This window comes from Oratosquilla oratoria, chromosome 16 (assembly GCF_046742065.1).
Source record: "Oratosquilla oratoria isolate Oo_2021 chromosome 16, ASM4674206v1, whole genome shotgun sequence".
In the NCBI taxonomy this organism is placed as follows: Eukaryota; Metazoa; Arthropoda; class Malacostraca; order Stomatopoda; family Squillidae; genus Oratosquilla; species Oratosquilla oratoria.
In genome coordinates, this window is record NC_134792.1 from 59900559 (window position 1) to 59916857 (window position 16299).

Sequence of the window (16299 nt, forward strand, 5' to 3'; positions counted from 1 at the left end):
AGCATACATGGAAAACTATTGAATTAGATGGAGGACTTCCTACATGGAAGAAAAATGAGAGTGGTGCTCGGAGACAAATATTCAAAATGGGAAGAAATGAGTAGTGGTGTCCCACAGGGATTGGTGCTAGCTCCGATAATGTTTGCTAAATATGTAAATGACATGGATGAAGGCATTGAAAGTTACATTAACTGCTTTGCTAAATATGTAAATGACATGGATGAAGGCATTGAAAGTTACATTAACTGCTTTGCTAAATATGTAAATGACATGGATGAAGGCATTGAAAGTTACATTAACTGCTTTGCGGATGACTCAAAATTATTAAAGAGAATAAACTCGGAAATAGATTGTGACTCGCAGAGTGATCACCAAAGACATGTTGCCAGATAAACATATAAATAAGGTAGTTGGAGAAACATACAATTAGTTGAGATCAATAAAGGTGGCCATTAAATACCTGGATAAGGAAATGATCAAGAAAACACTACAAACACTGATAAGGTCAAAACTGGAATATGCAGTGCTGATATGGTCACCCAGTACAAAAAAAGAATATAAGAAAATTAGAAAGAATACAAAGAGCAACGACAAAGATAGTCCCAACACTTTCAAACCTGACACATGAACAAAGACTGGCGACTGCATTATACACAATCATGCACGCAAACAACACAACATACACTCTATAAAGGATTTGTGGGAAAACCCAGTTTCGGCTGTGGCATTCCTTGGGGAGACGGGACTGCTCGGACAGACAGTCTAGGGAACAACAACAACAACAACAACAAAGACTGGCTGAACTGGAATTGCCAACCCTGGAACAAAGAAGAGAACGAGGGGACCTACTAACCATCTACAGAATTATTAAAGGAAAATAATGCCTTGATAGAGAGGACTTATTAAAGTGGGACAGAGGAAAAACAAAAGGACATGCAATAAAACTCAAAAAGGATAACTACAGAAGAGACCTGAAAAAGAACAGCTTCCCACACAGAGTGAAAGATATATGATGAAGAAATAGTGTGTGCAAGCACAATACAAGAATTTAAGAACAAACTTGATCTTGCGAGATACAAAAACGGGTCACCACAAGCATAGCTCCCCTTCCTGTATAATACAGCTAGGTAAATACACACACACATTCTCATGTAAATGCACATGCATATACACAGACATAAAATCACAGGTGTAAGACTTATTTGTGACTTTACCAAGGGTAATTAAGCTGTAGGTTTCCTATTTGTGAAACTCAAATATTAGTTGTTTTTATTAATGCTCTCATTAATTATAGATGGTCTTTTCAGTATGCTTTTGGTTCTGGCGGGAGCCCTGAGAAGGGTATTCCTGGTGGAGTGCCCATCGAATATGAGCTTCACCTGCGAAACTTTGAGAAAGCCAAAGAGTCCTGGGAAATGGACCAGGAGGAAAAGATTGATCAGGCCAAGTTGTACAAAGAAAAAGGAACCATGTATTTCAAACAGGACAAATTCAGATTGGCAATTAAGCAATACAAGAAAATAGTTGACTTGTTGCAATATGATTCAGGTAAGTTGTCACTCAAAAGTGCATTCAACTATTCTTTCTCCATTTCTAATGTATATACATCCTTGTGATCTCTACATGCCTTATACATATATATATTTTTTCATGTTATATATTTGCATATCCACGTGACCTTGTCACACTGAAAAACTGGGTGCATGAAGAAAATTGTTTGTCTAATTTCCCAAAGAAAATTTTGACATCACAGGACTGGATGATGTTAAGAAAGCTGAGAGTCATAATGTTCTCTTGGCTGGCCACTTGAACCTCTCCATGAGCTTCTTGAAGCTCAAGGACAACCCACACGCCAAAGAGTATGCAACCAGAGCAATAGAACTGGACAAAAATAATGTCAAAGCATTGTTCAGAAGAGGACAGGTTAGTGATGGTTGAATGAATATGTATAGTGTAAGTGGGTAGATAAGGGGGAGTTTACCTGCAAACTAGGTACTGGGCATTTTGAGAATGATATTTGATGCAGTGGAAAAGCAGACCAAGTAGACCTACGGCTGCTGTCAGTCAATCAATCCATTGCCCTGGTTTTCTCTTGCAGGAAATCTGTGGCCACAACCACACACCATACAGCCAAATACCAGCCACAACCAGCAGAACAACCCCACAAGTCACTCAGTGAAGAAATTTTATGCTGTTTGGAAATCATGTAGAGTAGTATAGTATAAGATGCTCTGTGTTGTCTGTGTGCTTGTGTCTAGGACAATGGGTAGCAATTACCAGGCCAATTCTGTTGATACATTTTTAATGTTGGGTGGTGACTTAAACATAGATATGCCAGTGCAGTTTTTACTGGGTTTAGGGATGATTTCTCTGTTGGGTTGATTTCTGGGGGGAGTTTTGTGAGGTATAAAATTTGGCAGTCTGTTGTGGAGTGTTTGTTTTGTGATCTAAGTGTTTTTGTGTTTTTGTATGTATGTATTTTTAGGCACCAAGGCTAGGTTATTTTAAACTTCAATATGAGTCAAATATTCACGTGCACATCAGGTTGCCTTATGCACAATGATGCATCACAATATGCGCATTGCAGAGTAAAAAAGGTATGGTAGAGTTTACTAGGTTGGATAAAGTGAGAAACAAGGAGGTGAGAAGGAGAGCAGGGGTAAAAAGGAAGTTGGGAGAAGAGTTGATGAAAGAGTATTGGGATGGTTTGGACACATGGGAAGAATGAGAGAAGAAAGATTAGTAAAAGAGGTGTAGAAGGCAGAGGTGGAGGAGTGAACATGAGAGGGTGATCAAGGATGAGATGGATGGATGGGGTTAAAGGTGCACTGGGAAAGAGGTGAATGTCTGTTGAGGAAGGAAGGGAGAATACTGAAGATAGGGGTGAATGGAGAATGGTTGTATATGGATAATGCTGTGATGCATGGGAGGGAGTGGGTGGGGGAAGGGGATTTGGTGGAGTATGCATGAATGATATTTTGACACAGCCTGAAGGGATTTCTCACCATCTTCTCTTTTTCTGCATGAGGGGATGGAGAGAGGGGGTCACCAATTTAATGAAGTGGCCTTTGCTGCAGATGTGCTGTGACTTGTTACATTGCTTCTGACCCAGGGCAGTGGGTGAGATGCAGGGATAACCCATTATCCAGGAGAAGCCAAGAAAAGAGGGTGGGAGGGAGGGAGGGGTGGTGAATGGGAGTGGAGTATGTGGGAATGAAGTGGGTGGGAGTGGAGTATGTGGGGATGGAATGGGTGGGAGTGGATTTATGCCTTTGACTTTGGCTACCTCCCTTGTAAGGAAGAAAAAGCCATTGGTATATGTATGTATGTATTCTATTTGATTTTTGTTTATTGTTTTATTTGTATATATTTTTTTCCGTGGGAGAGGTTTGCAGTGTGTGTTGCTTTAAATACATGATGTTCAGAGAGGGTAAACAGCATCACTGAGGACCTCTGAGGGGATTCAGATGTTTTGTTTTGTGTCGTCAACCAGAGGTTTAGCTTATGGAGTTAAATTTGTATGGTTTTAGAGGGGAGACAGATGTTTTGTTTTGTGTCGTCAACCAGAGGTTTAGCTTATGGAGTTAAATTTGTATGGTTTTAGTTGCTATTATGTAATTGTTGTACTAAGATGATATTGTGTGATTCATATACATTGTGTGATTTGTATACGTGCAAGGTATTCAGTATTTTACTTTGTGATAGGCACTGTTGAATATGGGAGATGCAGATCTTGCTCGTCAAGATTTCTTGAAATGCCACAAACTGGATCCTGACAACAAAGCAGTTAACAAACAACTCTCACTTTGTGCTGCCATGATTAGAGAGCAGAGAACAAAGGAAAAGAAAATATATTGTGGAATGTTTGACAAGTTTGCGAGAATTGACAAGCGTGTAAGTATGCTCCGCAGTTTGTACAGTAAGATAAAGCAAGTTTTCAAATTACTTGATATGTAAATATATGTTGCTCAGTTCTTCCCAGTTTACACAATTCCTGCACTTGTAGTTTCCAATTTGATACTGTGATTAATTTTTCATCTCTGATTTAACAGAAAGAAGAAGAAGAGAAACGCAGGAATGGAGATGTAATGTCGGGAGAATTAGGGGAATGGGGACAAAATGAGTATGATGATGAAGGCAACCAGGTTGAGATCAAAATGGACTCGGCAAATATCAATAGTGGAGTATTTGAAATCACTCAGCCTTAAAGACCCATAAGTCTTATTTTTTACTTTGGAAAGGTATGTAAGGAAAACTATCTGTATATTAGCCATGTTTATTTGAAGTCTGTTTCGAGAAAAGTTTTACATGCCTGAAAATTGGATTGATTGATTGGTAATTGGACACCAAAGACAAACCAGATTTTTGTTTTTTTTTGTTTTTTTCTCTCTCCTGAAAAGTAGCCACAAAAAGGTTCCAAAAATTCTCCTAAAACTCGTGCTTTTTACAGTTAATCTGTCATCCAGATGTAGCTATGTATAGATTGAATGGAAACAGGTTTAACTTTTAGGAAATAGGGATTATTGTGTAATTGCCTATTTGTGATTACCCATTTGTGATTTATAGGAATAAGTCGCTATTTATCTCTATTTTGGTTGCATTTTACATCAGTCTTTGAGTTCTCAGAAAGTTCTGTTAACTTGTGTTCAAAGATATCCTGAGTTGGGTATGTGTGAGTACTGTATTGTGCATACATGTGTATGAATGCAAGTATTTGTGGTATTTGTGGATCAGGTAACGTGTGTAAATGTGATCCTGTGAGTTTATCAGCTTTTTGTACCTTTTTGTGTGTTCCTTGATTTTATTGTATTTGTTTATTTTTTTATTTTATTGATTGATTGATTTATTTTTGCTGTCTTATGGTCTGGATACGCATTACCTTGTTTAATTAGATGTACCACTTTTCTATAGCCTTACTTAGATCTTGTAGATTGATATCCTTTGTGGACTTGGTTTTATTCAATTGGAAACTATGTACTCTTTTATTTATGCTGACTGTGTCAGTCATTCAGTCTGGAATTTCGTCTGTACCGAATAATGTCACCCCTTTCCTTTCTTTCTTCCTGTGAAATGGTATACCTATTGTTTCTAGTGTCTAGATCTTTCAGGCATAGAAACACTGATTATTGGTGGCATAATACAAGGTAGAATCTGCTTGTGATCTCTTGTACCCTTTTCAGTTTCTTTGGTTCTCTTTAATAAGGGTTTTATATGTTTTCTAAACTTGGTCAGAGATATTGGAGATGGCAGTTATTTCATCATTTCTTCATCAAAATATCTAAAGGTCACTCAGATGTATGTTTTCCATGCACGTATCAAGCAAATCTGTTCTTGGGAATCAAGAATTATATTAATCTTGTAAAGTCTTTCTTTTTCTACTTTTCTTAATTCTTCATCAGTTTTTAGGTTGTACATACTTTTTTTCATTTGTATCACAACATTTGCCACTGTTGAAATCCATTTGCTATATTTTAGTTCCCATTCTTTTTATTTTCACTCATTCTTTCTATATGCCCATACCATCCCAGCATTTTTTGATCAGTCTGGCTGCTCTCTGCCTCACCTCCACACTTCTCACTCTATCCATCCTCATAACTCCCCCATACTTAAGACTTAGACTAGCAAAAGTGGATGGAGGGAACTTTGGGTGACAACCAAGAATAAAGTGGTGGGATGGTTTGAAGTGAGCACTGGATGCAAGAGGAATGTTTGTTGAACCAGGAAGGGAGAGAACAAAAGGTGGGTGTAAATGGAGAGTGGTTGTAAATAGATGACATGGTGTGAAGGGGTATTAGATGCAAAAAGAATGTCTGTTGAGCATAGAAGATGATCAAATAGAGAGGGGCAATAAATGAAGTGACATAGGCCAAAGGGGTGTTCTGTTTGGACGAGGGAAGTGGGATCACCATATATTGAAGCAGTGGGAGGTAAATCAGCTCTGGCTGCTAGGCCTTTGTTGTGAAAGGGTTGTTTTGCTACACTGTCTCCGACCTGAACAGGATGGCAGGGAGAAGGGAGGACCTTTCATCCATGAGGTGTGAAGATGGGTGTATGTATGTGTTATAGTCATTTCCTTCCATGCATGTTATATCAGGTGACTTATGGGATGTAGTGAAGGGGTTATGGACCACCCCTTCTATACTGTATGTATGTGTGTATATATACATATATACATATATATATATATATATATATATATATATATATATATATATATATATATATATATATATATATATTATATATAAACACACACACACACACACACACACACACACACACACATGCATGACTTGATGGCACAATGGTAGTGTTCATGGCCACCACTATGGTGGTCCAGGTTCAGATCCCACCCTGGGCTGAAATAATTTCAATATCACTACTCTGCGAGTCCTTATTCCAACTCTTGTGGGAGGGGAGTTGGAGGTGTGTCTGTGTGTAAGGACACAGCATTACCCATAGATTGGTCATATACAAGCTCTGAGCTCTCTTCTGGAAGGGAAATCACACACACACACACGCTTGTGCATGCACACACACATCCTTCTCAGGATTTGGTGGTGGAAACTCCTCTGTTTTGAATTGGAATTAAACCACTGGTAAAATGAGTATGCCTTACTCAGTTTCCAGTGAATGCTGGATTTTCTCATACACCCTGAACATTTAGGTCTCGGCAGAAACTACTTTTTGGAGTTGGTGGGGGGTGAAAAACAAGTTTGTTTTGTACGTGTGAATGTTGCTTGGGAGAAGACGGGCTTCGCATAAACGTAACGCCTCTCCGCAATGGCAAGTGGAGTAACCCATTGTTTTTATTCCTTCCAGGCACTACCTTCTATGTGTTGCCCGGGGATGACCATTTGTCAAGGTGCACCATTCCAAAATAAATTTTGTTTAGTTTTATGGGTGTATTCCTCATAATTTCTTTTGTAAAGCAGTTTCTGACTTGTTAGTATAAGTTTATATAAAAGTTTCTTTTTAATATGAGTATTTTAATTGAAGGTGATTATTTATCAATGTGTTTGTGCCTCATCGACTCAGGAAGACTTTAATTTCCGTTTGTGTACCTCTTTGGATCCTTGAAATAGGTGCCCCTCCCCCCCAACCACCACCACCATATTTTTCTCCCTCTTCTATCTTCTCTCCCCTTCTCTTCCATTTCTTCTTCCACTTCTCCCTTTCCATCTATTTCTTCTCTCCCTCTTCCTTCCCCTCTCCCTCTTCCTCCCCTTCTCCCTCTCTCCTGCTTCCTCCCCCTCTCCCTCTCCTTCTCTCTCTCTCCTTCCTCCCCCTCTCCCTCTCTCCCTCTTCCTCTCCCTCTTCTTCTCCCACTTTATCTCCTTCCTCCCCCTCTCCCTCTCCCACCTCCTCGCTTTCCCCCTTCCTCTTTCTCCCTCATCCCCTCTCCCCCTCTTTCTCTCTCCCCTTCTTCCTCTCCCCCACCTTCCTCTCCCCCACCTTCCTCATTCTCTCTCTTTCTCTCTATATCTCTCTCTCTCCATTTCTGCAGTTTCTCCAAACATCAAAGGCACCCTGTGTTTATTTATTGGTTATGGGGTGGGGGGTGGTTACCCAATTTCTACCCTTCTCCTTATTTTAATGTTAACTCTTTGTAAAGTATGTAGTCGATCAGTTCAAGAGAGTGATTTTATGGGCATCCACCTGCTACCATGCCGTTTCTTGTCATTGGATTGTTAATTCTGCTTCCCTTCAAAGATAACAATATTTACTTGATTTTGCCCTGCTTCGTCTCCTGTTGCTTCTGAGTCACTTCCCGTGTTTGTCAGTGCATGCACCGGTAACTGAGCTGCGACACACTTTCTCCATTCTTCCTGTACCTGTGCAAAATAATTTCTGTGAGTGATGTACCAGCCAAACCAGGGCTTGTGGTTGGTTTGATGGCCACAGGATTCCTCTAAGAGAAGCCTGGGGATGATGGATTAATTGATTCCCCTAAATTTCACTCAGCAGTGGATGATGGTTGGGATTGAGGGTTGACTGGTTAGATTTGTGTATCCAGCTGTTTCTCGCAGTCTGTTGCCCCAGGTCTCTCTTACAGGACGATTGTGAGTTTAATTGACACTAACTGTTGTCTGGGTAGGGGAAGAGTTAGGCACTGTAGGATGAGGTGCTGTGTATCTTTGTTGTGGTTGCATCTGGGTCAGTTTTAGTCTGGTTGGGTCATTCTGTTGGTATGGTTCCAGTATAAGGTCATGGCCTAAATTAAGTTTTAGCAAGGTGATTCTTACTTGTCTTGGGATAGAGATCTTTGTTGGGATGATGTCTGTGGAAGTCAGGTGGAGTTTGGAATGTGGGGTTTGGTCTAACATTTTTTTTGTTTTTTGAACATGCATGTATGTTTCTCTTTTTTATATGGAATATAAGGGAAATGAAATGGGTGGGAGTGATTTCTATGCCTTTTTCACCCCCGGGTAAGGGTGAAAAAGCCTTTGGTATATGTATGTATGTACCGTAAGTTTTGTTTAAATGTGTGTTGAAATACTGGTGGCAGGTTAGTGAAGATGGTCGGGTCGTATGTTGCTCTCACCCATGTACCACTGAATGATTCCTACCATATCATTGTCATCCCTATCTACTTCCTCTCCTTTGCTTTCATCTCATAGCTTCATATATCAACCTCTAGCAGTCTGGTGCAAATGATGAACTTTTCTTCTCCCAGTCTTCTTAAAATCAATTGTCTCACTGTTGTTCATGTAGCCAGTTCACATTTGTCCCATAATGTAACACCAAAGCAGTCACTTACATAGATGACCTGATGATAGTAATTAAGCAGAGCAACTACAAAATAGCAGCAAAAGCACTCAAGCTTACCTAGACAAATGAGCAGTGATGCTGATGATTCAGTTTAACGTCACAAACTCCCCCCCCCAACCGGAAGGGTAGGACATTGCCCCTTACAGAGGACATTGTAGCATGGAATTTAGGGAACCATGCCCTTGGTTCAACTCATTCATGGCAGGGTTCAAACTGCCGTCACCTCAACCTCTTGTTGTGAGAAGCGACGCTCTAGCCTGTTTGGCTAGCAAGCACAAGCATCCAAATAATGGTTTAGAAATAATAGAATGGATGCCTTCTCTTAAAATTTATCATGAACATTACCATTTCCTATGAATAAAGGAACCCTTTCCAGGGGAAAAAGAAACCAAAAATTGTGGGACACACATTTGATACTCACATGAACTTTGGCCTAAGCTTAAAAATAATCTGAAAGTGAAAACCCCAAAAATAAGTAAAAATATCCATATAAAGGGGTGGCCAAGCCCAATCATACCTCTTCATGGTACACAAAACTTTATATGCTCTTGTAACTGTATTGAAATCGTTCCCTTTCTCCACCAGCTTTATAGTTCTCCCAATCTGGATGATGTCATTACCAGCATTAAGTTCTTCCATTTATGTTACTGTATGTACAATTTTTTTTTTCTTTAAAAACAGTCATTTGCTTTTAAACATTAAATTGTAAGGGTGAATGGGTGCATCAATTTGTTTTGTAAGAGGGAGAGAAATGGAGTGTGATAGGGAAGGAGTGGGTGGGAATGGTTTTTATGCCTTTGTTTTTTACTACCTTCCTTATAAGGGGGAAAAAGCCTTTGGTATATGTATGTATATTAATATATCTAGACTTTGCCAAAGCTTTTGATACCGTCCCCCACGAAAGACTACTTACTAAATTAGTTCACACGGAATAAGCGGTAACCCATTAAGCTGGACTAGTAATTAGTTGAATGATTGAAAACATATGTTCTAAATGGCAAAATTCTAGATTGAAAAATGTCATGAGTGGAGTTCCTCAGGGTTCCATTCTTGGGCCACTTCTATTCATAGTGTGTATAAATGATATAGATGATGGACTGAAATACATTGTCTCAAAATTTGCTTATGAAACAAAACTGTATGGAATGGCAAATGATTACTTAAACCAATTAGATATTCAAGAAGATTTGAATAAACTACAGCAATGGTCTGAAAAGTGGCTAATAAAATTTAACACAAGTAAATGCAAGGTTATGCACATAGGTAAAAATAACAGTATGATTACAAGTTATCTGGAAATTTGTTAACAAAAGTGGATAGTGAAAAGGATCTCGGCATAATTATCGGTAATTATCTAAAATCATCTAAGCAGTGTATTGCAGCCTCCAAGGAAGCAAATAAGATTCTATGACTGATTGTGTGATCTTTTGACTTCAAAAAGTCCATCTCTCATAGCTATAAATCATTAGTTTGTCCACATTATTATTTCCTTGATTATCATTTATTGTTATTTATCTGTCAATTTATTATTATTTACTATAGACATGTTTATTATTTAACTTTACCTATTTATTTACTTATTTTATTTATTATTATTTATATTACAATTTCTATTTGTTTATTTATCTATTTATCATTAACATTATTATTTTATATATTTATTTATTTTCATCTGACCTAGTTATGGACCAAAAGGTCTCCTTTGTAAATCCTTTGAGTCTGTGGGTGTGCCTTGCTATTTTTGTGTTTGTCTTTTTTGTACTCTATTTTTTTTCATATGGTTGCTTTACATTCCTTTGTATTTATTTTTTTAATCTTTTGGATTCAGGTGTGTATTGGGCCTCAATTATTTGTGGCTATTTGTTTCATTTATCTAGGTTTATTGAACTAAGTTTCTTGGTGACCTTGGCTTTCCAAGGTTTTATATCGTCTTTAGTCCTCCACACAATTCTCTACATATTGTCATCCATGAATTTGTTTTTACGTAGGTGTGTGTGTGTGTGTGTTACTGCTTGTGTCCCTCAACTCCCCATCTCTATAATTGGAATGCCATGAATTCTGAACAGTGTGGGTGTACACTTCCCTTTTAATGGTGGTATGGTCACCCAATTTCCTTTCAATGACAGCATGGTAGTCCACCATGGCATCCAATGGAAACTTGATATATTCATTGTGTGGATTAGCTCCATGTCTTAGTATGCAAACTTGCTCCACCACCATACCAAGAGAGTAAGTAGATTTTGAGTGCCTCTAACTACGTGTATGTATGTCTGGCTAGGTGGATGTCGTGTGGGTATGGAGGAAGATCACATTTTTAGTATTCATTAAGTTCTTTTTATTTATTTTATTTTGTTTTATGTTATTTATTTATTTATTTATTTTTGGTACAAGATGACCTTATTAATGTGCATATATATGACATGTATGCAAATGCTGTTAGAAATAATGTACAGTACCCTGTGTTGAAATACAAGTGAGTTTCCCCAAATTCTCAGCACTAGGGATTAAAAAGACCATGATATGGTGGCAGGTTCGTATATTGACTTTCAGGAAGAAGTCATTAGCAAAGATAATAATAATAATAATACATGGCCTACTTTTATTTTAGATTGTAGTAAATATGTGTTGAGATTGCTAAGGTCTTTTGTAACATTTAAATTGTATGAATTAATTTTCAAAGGTGAAACACATGATGTCTTTTCTTACTATTGCTACTGTTTTTCTACCTTCAGTGTATTCAGCAGAGTTTAGGTCATGTAATATGTGTATAAAAATAGACGCCTGTAAATGAAGTGTAATAGTTGCTTATATCATTTGTGGATGAAACATTCAAGGATTTCTCTTGAAGACTGGGGAAGTTATTTTGAAGCTGAGGGTTATTGTAGTATGTCAACTTTCTTTGGAAATGTAGTTAAGTGTTTGGTAAATTTTTAAAGCAAGTGTTTGGTAGCATAATGATCTCAAAACTGATCTGTGTATTTTATTTAATACTGAATGTAGACAACATGAAATTTTGTTTTGTATTGAATGAATAGTTGATTTTAATAATCATCTCTTAATGTCTCTTCTAGTAATTGTAATACCACAGTTGATTAGGGCTAGTAGGATTACATGATTATATCTTTGTAGAAGCATGATTAGGTAAGTATGAGGTGTGCAGTTAGCCAAGTGACCCTTATGTGAAGTTATACATTTTAATCCCACTCTGCACTGTGTCTGTAGCATTAGATTGATGCTCCTTATTCCACAGTCTCCAAGGTTGCTCATTGCTTATTGCTAGTGGTTGTAGTAAGGAGTGTTATTGAAATCTGCACTTGTGAGTGAATGCAAGGAACTTTAGGAATAATGGGGTAATTGTAAGGATGTGCATTGGTGATTTCTAAGGATCCTTCAGATGAGAATTATACAGAATTAATGTTTTCGTTAGATAATTTTGAAAGTGAATATGTGAATGGAGTAAGTATTACTTGGATTTCTGTGAATGGAAAATATTGTAGCTTGGCTTGTTATGAATAGGAGGTGTTCATGAATGGTAAATACAAAGGGAATAGTTATGTGTGTGGAATTTGAGCTGTATTAGCTCACAAGAGCTGATTGTGTGGAGTGTTGTATGAAGTCGAAATTATTGAGAGCACTCAAAATTAGTATGCTATTTTTATTTGCAGAAAAGTAAAAACATTCAGTATTTGGCAATGGTATTGGGAATTGAGTTATCGAAACTCGTTTTTACTTGACTTACACACGAGTTATTTAGGGTCCTTACTTTTGGGAACTGTAAAAACCATTATTAGTGGAAAAAGTTTTAGCATGTAGAGAGTTCCTGTGGAACCCTCCAGTTAGACACTGAGATTTTGTACGATATCAGAACTTTGAATATGTCTTTAATTATCTTTGGGTGAATGGACAATATACGACAAATTTGGTTAAATCACTTGGAGAGGGGGATGGAGCATGGATGATTCTCGTTCCGAGTAGACCTAAGTCAGTGATTTTAATGCATAAATGTAGGTCACAACATGGTATTTTGGTGCTATTCACTGTCACTTGGTACTCGTGAAGCTACTTCTAAAGAAGGAGTTATCTTTAATCTCATACTTAAGTTTCCTTGCAACAAGCTAAAGAATTACGATCATTTCTGAAAACATCTATTTATCACTGCTCCTGCTTGTTTACCAGTCTTGTACAAATGGACAAGAGATTTGAGATTATTAAAATTACCTTAATCATGAAACCCAGAAGTTGGTAAATACAAATTGACAAGGAAGGTGAATACAAGTTGGTAAGGGACTTCAGATAGTTACTTGCTTGTTGTGGTCCTGCAAGACAGATATCAAAGAGAATCATATCCTCGTCGCTTGAGATCCTACCCTGAGAGGCAGATACTTGGTCCATGGACTGGACCCAAAATGTTCCTCAGCTTGAGCAAATTTTTCTTCCACTTTCTCACATAAGGAGTGATGACATCCAGCAACTGCTACCCTCCTCATTCAGTGCCTGTCAGCTGGTGACAGAAGCAGACCCATCAATTATTTTAAAGTTAATTTTTTTCAATGGAGAGACTATCTTGTAACTGTAGTAACTCTCTTGTATATTATCATTCGGTCCATTGCCACAGGTCTTACTTGTTCTCGAGTAACTGGCACTGGCTTTCATGGAAGAGATGTATTACTGGATAAAGTTAGAGTAGGCAGTGTAGGATGAGGTGTTCTGTGTCTTCTCTGGTGATTGCATCTGTTGCAGTTTGATTCTGTGGCCAAGATATTCTATGTTGATACTGTGTCAAAGCAGGGTGGTGACTGGAATGCGTCTTACCAGTGAATTTCTTGGTTGATGTAGGAGGGATTTCTTAGGTGTGTGTCAGTGAGTTAGGTGGAGAATGGAATTTGAAGTTGGTCTTGGAGTGCTTGTTCTCTGATTTGAGTTGCAATAGAAGAATCAGGATTGACATGCATCATGACATTGAGAGCAGCATGATCAAACTTCAGCCTACTGTGCAGATTCCTCACAACATTCCCCACCTCTGCCAAGGGGTCAGTGCCCAGTCTCCAGAACAGTCTCAGAAACTCACTCTCTTTTACTCTTCCACCTCCTTCTGGTCTGTCTTCACAACTTTCTGTATATTAGAATGATGATAATAATTGTTGCCTTGAGTTCCCCTGACAGTCACCACACCTTCGGCCCTCTCAGATCTCTGGGGGCAAAATTTGAAATGTTTATATTGTATTTGTATGGTTGTGTGTGACTATTTCTGCATCACTGGCTGAAAGTAATAGGAAAAGGGGACCCGTCATCAGTTGTCTAATGTCCTTAATGTGTAAAGGTGGAAGAAATACAGTTGAAGTTGATAGAAATCTTGGGCCTGTTGCAGAGACAAAGTATCAGCTGATTATTGTGGGACTAAGTCTGAAGCTGAAAATAAATTATTATGTGCCTCCCTACAGAGGATTTTTCAAACCAGTGAATTTATTGTAATCTGCCCTTACTATGAACCTGCTTCTTCAGGCTGCCTTGAATTGCCTCCACTACTGACCTCTCGCCCAAGTAGTGATACTCAAAGCATTTGTATATGCAAACCGAGAGCCTTTTCTTCCTCATACACATGAAAACCTATGCCTATCCCATCTCAGCACCTTATAGATTAAGGGTCATTTGTGTACCCTGTCACACTGCTTAAATTGAGGGTAGTGCATCTTGGCGCTGTGCTACCACTGCAGTGTGTGACAGCCAGAGATGATTTCCAGATTGGTAATTGATGGAAGAAATGACCTATCTGCAAAAACAAATTTTGGTAGAAGTAGAAAAGAATACATATAATTTGTTTTCCACAAGATTGTCCTTCAGTTGAATTATGGGAATGATGTACAGTATGTATAATCCTGAGGCCATTTCCCTCTTATGAGCAGGAGGGGTTTGCCAGATCAAAGCACACCACTTCATCACATGCAGTTAGAACCTTTTTAATCACCCCTTCCAATTCAGCCTTTCAAAGATGAGGGTTTGCACTATTCCTAGTCACAGCTTAGGTCAAAGGCAATGCACTGAAGCACAGCTCTTCCACAATGGGTCCTGAGGGCTGTAGCTGGATAATCTCCACTGCTTCATCATATGGCAACACCCCCATATCCACACAAAATTATTTATGAAGTAGATAAGGAAATCACCCTTTTTGGCTCGATCATCACTTTCATCATTTATAATTTCCTTTCAATGACTGTTATCTTTTGCATTCTTTCTGATCAACAAACATTCCACATTCATCCACACCCCTCTTCACCCTAACCATCCACCTCATTCTTGGTTGTCCTCTCAAGCTCACTTCATCCACTTATGCTTTACAAAGACTCCATATTGGTCTTTTCTCGTTCATTCTTTCCATATGTCCATACCTCCACAGTGATATTAAACTTAAACAAAATATAGAAATTGCAGTAGATAATACAACTGGAAAATCATATCTTCAGATATTTTGGAGGAAAATATAGTAATGGGTAAAATAAGTTGTGGTTGTATATTGGTGAAATTTTAATAAAATTTCCAGCAGACTTGAGTTTTGTCATCATGGGAGTTTAGACAATACCTCGTCAGTTATATGCAGAGCAAATATTGAGAGCATTTATAGGGGTTATATTAGTATAAACACTTAATGATGCAGTCATAGTGTGGTATCCAACAATTACAAAAAATATATATATAAGATCACAAAGAATAAAATAATAATAAGCGACTGCACACAAATAATACCAATAGAGTGTATAGTCAAAAACCAAAATCTTTGCCATAGGGAAGCACATAAGTACAATTCATATAGTTTTGTGCAAGAATATTTGCACCCCCTACTCCTCACATCACATCATACAAACACAGCTGACCAAGCCAGGATTGTGAGTGGAAAAAAAATTAACACATAAGTTGTGTTGTGAGTTCATTATTCTTTATTTACTTCTTTATTTACTTTTTATATGTGCAAAAAGTGGGCATCACAGCACACCCTTACTAAGTAGATTATTAATTTTTGGGGATTCAAATTGGATTTCTCATGACGGAGAAATAAGCCACCACTGATACTACAAATGATTGTAGCTAGACAAAGTACACATGTGCAGCCAAGGAAATACATCTATTTAATTAATTCCAGGGTTATCACCTACAAGTAACAATTGTGTACTCACTTTTTGTTAAAGTGAATAAATAGCTATTCTTCTTTGGAATTGAAATGAAGTCTGTATGATTTTGAGCCCATGTTGCTGACCCCTATGAATAATACTTAAAAGATTGTAATTGGAACTGCCCTTCCTACAATCCCAAACATCCGTGCAGTCAAGTATAACTTTTTTGTCTAATCTAGGACACATACAAACATACATATATATATATATTCTGTTAAAAACGACAGCAAAAGAATTATTGATTAGTTTTTTCCGTGAGCTCTCAAGCTTGCGAAAAGTAGATTTTTGGTAGGGGGAAAGGGAGTAAATCAGATTTCCAAAATTCATAGGAAACACAAAAGTTATAATAGACACAAAAGTA

At 37.9% G+C, this 16299-nt stretch overlaps 1 protein-coding gene across 4 annotated transcripts in view; it reads left to right on the forward strand.

Annotated features, from left to right (window-relative positions):
- The window catches only part of Fkbp59 (FK506-binding protein 59kD), a 33343-nt gene that overhangs the window by 11962 nt on the left and 5082 nt on the right, over positions 1 to 16299 (forward strand). For 2 of the 4 annotated variants that reach the window (XM_076199953.1, XM_076199950.1), the window contains exons 7-11: positions 1308 to 1548; positions 1736 to 1923; positions 3706 to 3894; positions 4053 to 4241; positions 6823 to 10247. In XM_076199953.1, coding sequence (XP_076056068.1) covers positions 1308 to 1548; positions 1736 to 1923; positions 3706 to 3894; positions 4053 to 4208 — 774 coding nt within the window. In that variant the 3' untranslated portion in view covers positions 4209 to 4241; positions 6823 to 10247. Of the gene's footprint in view, positions 1 to 1307; positions 1549 to 1735; positions 1924 to 3705; positions 3895 to 4052; positions 4242 to 6822; positions 10248 to 16299 lie in introns of those variants that run through there. The other 2 variants (XM_076199952.1, XM_076199951.1) reach the window with 2 other exon arrangements.